Raw genomic sequence first — 6,000 nt, forward strand, 5'->3', positions numbered from 1 at the left:
ATCTTAGCTCCTTTATGGCTTTAGCTAATTACAAATGTAAAAAATAGCCTTTTTTATTTTTGTGGCCTGTTTTATTTATATTATGTTTTGCTTTGCCTTCATGATGTTGCTGACAATGAATTTAAAACTAGTTAAGGTGGTGGGAATGAACATATATGGACTGTTTGTTGTGCTAGCTGCTTTATATGAGGTAATTTAACTTGATGCATTTAATGACTTATTAGCCCAATTTTATGTAGGGTAAAATAGACTCAGAGAAATTAGTCTTGCCTAAGGTCACACAGCTAATAATTTATTTAAACCAGTGTGACTCATTTCTGATCACCATATGAAGAGTATTGGGATTTTTTTTAAAGCACACCATCACTGTGGCGAACTCCAGCCAGCAGAGTCTGCCTGTTGTGACTGAAGATGAAAATAAATGCACAGGAGACAGCAGTTCTATGTAGAAAAGGGGGATGGCAAAGCTACTCTCTCAAGAGGAGAGTGCCTCTGAGTGCCTCAGCTACTCTCTCAAGGGGAGAACACACCGACCCTTGCCTAGACAGGCTTTTATTGTTTTTCTTGGGTTTTACATCAAAGAAGGATTTATTATCTATTACATAGAATATTATTGTCTATATTTTAGGTACATTCAAGGAAATAAAAATAACATGCAGAAGGGAAAGGCAGTGAGGTGATTAGCTCTGTCCTTGGGAAAATTCACACAAGCTTTGGAAATTACCTTGAAGATACACAATATACATTTGTTGTTTTAGACCAGGGTGATGGAGTTTTAGCAAGAGCAAGACATAACAGTCAGTATGCATTTTCTAGGCCTGATTCCCAAGGGAAAACTCGGTTTGAAGGTCCTGCCCACCACTTCGCTTCTGTAGGTTTTCCATACAGAGCTGAGTCACATTTGCCAGACTGAAACAAACCGGTCCCCTACACATCACAAGAGGACTATAAATGACATTCTTTTCAGTTGTATAAGAATATTTTTATTTTTATCCTAAATAGTGATTTTGAAATAAGTATTTTAAAAATTTTTTAAAAAGATTTTATTTATTTTTAGAGAGGGGAAGGGAGAGAGAAATAGAGGGAGAGAAACATCAATGTGTGGTTTCCTCTCATGAGCCCCCTACTGGGGACCTGGCCCATAACCCAGACCTATGACCTGACTGGGAATGGAACCAGTGACCCTTTGGTTTGCAGGTTGGCACTCAATCCACTGAGCCATATCAGCCAGGGCTGATTTTGAAATAAATCTTGTACCTAAAGTAAGAATATTAGCCCTGGCTGGTGTGGCTTGGTGGATTGAATGCCACCCTGCAAGCCAAAAGGTTATCAGTTTGATTCCCAGTCAGGGCACAGACCTGGGATGCTGGCCAGGTCCCAGTAGGGGGCATGTGAGAGGCAACTGAACATTGTTTCTTGCTCTCTCTCCCTTCCTTCCCCTCTCTAAAAATAAATAAATAAAATCTTTTTTAAAAAAGGAATGTTATATAGTCACCTAAGAGTTTCTTGGAGGGAAAAAACCCCCCAAAACATCTAATATGCTAGGTTTTACAGTAAACCTTTTGAAGTTTAAGCTGAGTGCTTTTGCTAAATATCCATTAGAAACAAAATTTGTTATTTCTAGCAGAATTCCATGGAAATCTCTTACCAAGTTGTCACAAATAGTTTTGGTATTTGCAGGTTAATTAGAGTCTTAAAGTCAGGAAGTCAAGTTCATAAATCCTAAAGCAGAGAATTAGAGCAATGCATACTATGTAATTTAACATGTTCTGATAGAAAAATGAAACTTAAAGTGATTTTCTTATATTTTTGTCATTATAGGTATTGGTAGTTAAAAAAATCAATCTAGTTCTTTTTATGCTTCTTCTGATTTTTTATTCATCTAGGAACTAGAACCTCAGATCGGGGAACAGCTGCTACAATTATGGGAACGCCTTCCAACGGGAGAAAAAACCACAACTGATTGACACTCAGGTTATACCATTTCTGACTTTGAGTACTGGCAGTATTTGTGATCATCAAGGATATCTTTCATCTTATTTATCTTTTCTTTTTCTAGAAAAATCTTGCTAGAGCACTTAGTTACAGAAGTAACTAAGTCTATTAGTTACATCATGCCTATTTACAACCACTGAATGCACTGACTTCCAGAAACTTAGATGGGACTGTGTATTATCAATGGGCTCTTCTGGTTTAGAGTATTGGTTTACAACCATCCTTTTCATATAAAAGAGAAAAGGATAATTTTAATTTTTACAGTGATCATAGGGCATGATTAATGTTTGTTAATTATATGTTTCTAATTGAGTAAAATAGTTGTTTCATTACTTGACACAATAGCAATTATCTTCAATATATTTATTTTGAAATTGAATTATTTCATTTGTTTAAAACACTGAATTATAATTTTTATTGAGGTTTTTTTTTTTGATGCAAAGTAAGTTGTTTACTTTTAAGAAAGGCCTGAATATACCAGTATCTCTGAGCACCATTTTAGGAGAGCCAACTCTTAAGATTTATCATTAAAAAACAAGCAAACAACCAAATTAAAAAAGGTTTCTTTTAAAAATAGCATGCTGATAAAGGACTACGTATTCTGCCATTTTAAACCTGAGATACAGTAAGGAAAAAAAAGAGGGATGTTCTTTCTCTGCAGTTACGAAATGTGGTAAAGTCTGAAGAAAGGCATCATTTCTCCCTGTTTGTGACCAAATTGGATTCAGTGCTTCGTTTTCTTCTTGGTTCTGCTGTTTAACCTGATATGTACCGTGCCCCTTTCTTCCTCCTGGGTTACAGCCTTCCCTCCTCTCTGATAGAAGCACAGGAATGATGGCCTCTTTGTTTTGTGTAAGGAAACTTGATTTAGACAAGTCAAACATTTAAACAAGTTAAAAGTGTTCGACAGCTAGTGGTAGTTTTTGGTTGCTGTATATCTTCAAAACTAAAGCCCAGAAGCATCACAATTCTAAATGCCATCTATTTGTTTTCCAGTACTTTTTATCCTGCTTATGTTTTTGGATATGGTTTCTCTTTTTTTGCATTTGTGGTTTTATAAGTGGGGGAGTGGTGGTAATTTTTTGTACACTTGTGTCAGTGCCATCTATCTACTCCTTTGCCATTTCAGAATTATTTGGTTTGTAGTCTTTACCATCACTGTCTATAAAGTTTCCTAAGAAGTCTTTTTGAAGGGAAATAGAGGTACAAGTAAAAAAGAAAAAAATACCTTGGTTACTGAGCTCTAAATAGAACAGGTTTAATAGCACTTCTTGTGATACATGTAGGTCATTGCTATATAACAACAACAACAACAACAAAAAACACCATGAAATTAAAGACAAGAAGAAAACTCCAAGTTATCTGCTTCTATATTTGAGAACAAAGAAGTAAAATTATATGTCAACATAAAACCTTGAGAACTCTTCTACTTTCTCTGGGAAAGCACTATGTGTTGGTGCATTAGTTTAGAATGACAGCTGTGATTTCTGCTTGTATTTGTAGTCATTTTGTTTTTAAAAATGTGTTTATGTCATACTTTGAGACATACCTAAAAATTGAGCCTTTGTGAAGTATGTTCCACTGTATGTGTATTACAGTTCTTTTTCTACTAGAGTCACTTGTGTTTCTCTGATAATGTTTACATTTTAAGTATATATATCTAGCAGTTCATGGTATTCTAAATTTGAAAGTTGAGGAATTTTAAAACTTCTTGTAATTTCCTTCTGTTTTCTAATATTTATCCCTCTATGTAAATGATGAGTTTGTTGATATTTAAAATGAATATAATTTAAATGTAATTAAAATGCTGTTTTTGGAAAAGATGAACTTTAAATATACTTCTTAAATGAAAATCTCTTAAATCATTTATAGCTTGCTATTTCTGATACTATATAATAGGACTAAAGAAACAATGATCAGCAATATCCCTTGAGATACTCAGGAACTTCAAGTACCTTGAAGGATATTAAATTGATATAGAAGGTGATGGTTTCATATTAATACCCCCTGCTCAAGAAAAAAGCATTCTTATTATGGGGGGTGGGAAAATCTCAAGACACATAATATAAAGTCTTTTGAATATTAAGAAACTATTCAGTTACCTACACTCTGTTCTTAGGAGACTTCATTATGGTAATTTGCTATTGTATCTACTGAGCAACCCAGCCTTACTCTACCAATTACAGCAAAGACAAGCGGTGAGGAAAGAATAAACTTAAATGAATATTTCAAGAAAAGACAGGTTCTTCAAGAATTTGTCCTCAGAGACTCATTCTTTACCATTTAAAATCTTATATCCTAAAACAGAGAAAGTCTTAAGGAGCAAGTGAAATGAGCCTCATCCTTGAGTCAGCAGCAGGGCAAAATATTGCAACTGAACATGCAACTCCCAAGTGACTACACTTCCCAGTCTGAGTAAGCCTCCCATAGTAAGACCTTCACTGTGCTCCAGAACTCTCCACAATCCCACTCTACTCAAAGGACCACACAATGTCAATATGCCCAAGGCTACTGGATGCTTCTTGGTATTTCAGCCAAGTGTGAAATTTCCACTTGGCAGTCTAATAAAATCTCAAATTCTGCATATTCAGAATTAACCTGACAGTTGTTTCCCCACAGCTTGCTCCACCAAACCTTTCTGTCCTTTTTTCAGTTGATGCCAATTCCATTGTTTTGCTTGCTCAGGCCAGAAACTTGGAATTATCCTTGGTACCTTTCTTTTTCTCAGTCCAGTCCTTCAGAAAATTTTCCTGGATCTACTTTCAAAATATATCTAAACTTCAGCTGTTTGTCACCACAACTGTTACAACCACTCTGAACTGAGCCACCATCATTTACACCTGGGTTATTGAAACAGCTTCCTGAGATGTCTTCTTTCTTCTGTCTCTCTCTGCTGCCACCAATCTGTTTTCAGCAGAAATTTTAAAACATTAAATGAGTTAATGTTATTGTGTTGCTCAAAACCCCTCAGTAGCTTTCTATTTCACTCAAAAGCTGAAGTCTATAATGGCATAAATACCTTACATGATCTGGTCCCCCATTCTGTCTCGGACCTTCTCTCTACTCATTCCACCTTCGCCACATTAACCTTTGCACTCTCCCTTGACTATCGCAGGCATGTCCCAGCCTCAGGGGCTCGTTTTATCCATACACTCTGCCTGGAATGCTTTTCTCACAATATCTGTGTGGCCAACTACTTACCATTTAGCATTAGGTTTACTGTGAAGTTTTCTTTAAAATTTATTTGACTTTTAGGATTAACATAAATTAACTTTTTAAAAGATATACAGCTCTGAATTTTAACACATGTACAGATTTATGTCTTTTACCACATGAGGGAACACTTCTGTCACTCTCCCCCAAATTCCTTCATGCTATCCCTTTGTAGTTATGTCCTTCTCTTAGCCCTAATCCCTGACAGCCATTGATCTGTTCTCTGACATTCTGGATTTCTCCTTTTTAGAATATCACATATATAGAATTATACAGTATGTAGCTCTTTGGGACTGACTTCTTTCACGCAGCATGATGCCTTTGAAATTTATTCAAGTTGTTGTGTATATCAAAGTTCATTTCCAGACGTCTGGTCAAGATGGCAGAGTTAGGTATAACACTGTGCTTGCCTCCTTCCAAAACTACGTCAAAATTACAAATAAATTATAGAACAACCATCATTAAGAATCACCAGAGGACTAGCTGAACATAAGTATATAAGGATATAAAAAAGAAGCCGTGTCGAGATTGGTAGGAGGGGCAGAGACAAGGAACGGGCAGGTCCCACACCCATGGTATGGTGATTGAGAATTGTGAGGGATGTCTCAGCTGCAGAGGTCTCCCTTGAGCACTGGGCCCCAGTCCCACCCTGGGCTCCAGTCCCACCCTGGTCTCCCTAGTCCAGGGCTCCATTGCCATGAAGAGGAGTCTCCATAACATTTGGCTGTGAAAACCAGTAGCGATTACATCCAAGTGAGATGGAGGGCTTGTGGAGACCTAGGTGCTGCAGGT

General features: G+C 36.6%; 1 protein-coding gene across 1 annotated transcript in view; it reads left to right on the forward strand.

The window, feature by feature from the left end:
- The window catches only part of YTHDC2 (YTH domain containing 2), a 69,658-nt gene extending 66,344 nt beyond the window's left edge, over positions 1-3,314 (forward strand). Inside the window, 1 exon segment of the mRNA XM_028512706.2 lies at positions 1,887-3,314. Within this exon segment, the coding sequence (XP_028368507.1) occupies positions 1,887-1,967 (81 nt within the window). The 3' untranslated portion in view covers positions 1,968-3,314.
- The last annotated feature ends 2,686 nt before the right edge of the window (positions 3,315-6,000 follow it).

This window comes from Phyllostomus discolor, chromosome 3, assembly GCF_004126475.2.
Source record: "Phyllostomus discolor isolate MPI-MPIP mPhyDis1 chromosome 3, mPhyDis1.pri.v3, whole genome shotgun sequence".
Lineage (NCBI taxonomy): Eukaryota > Metazoa > Chordata > Mammalia > Chiroptera > Phyllostomidae > Phyllostomus > Phyllostomus discolor.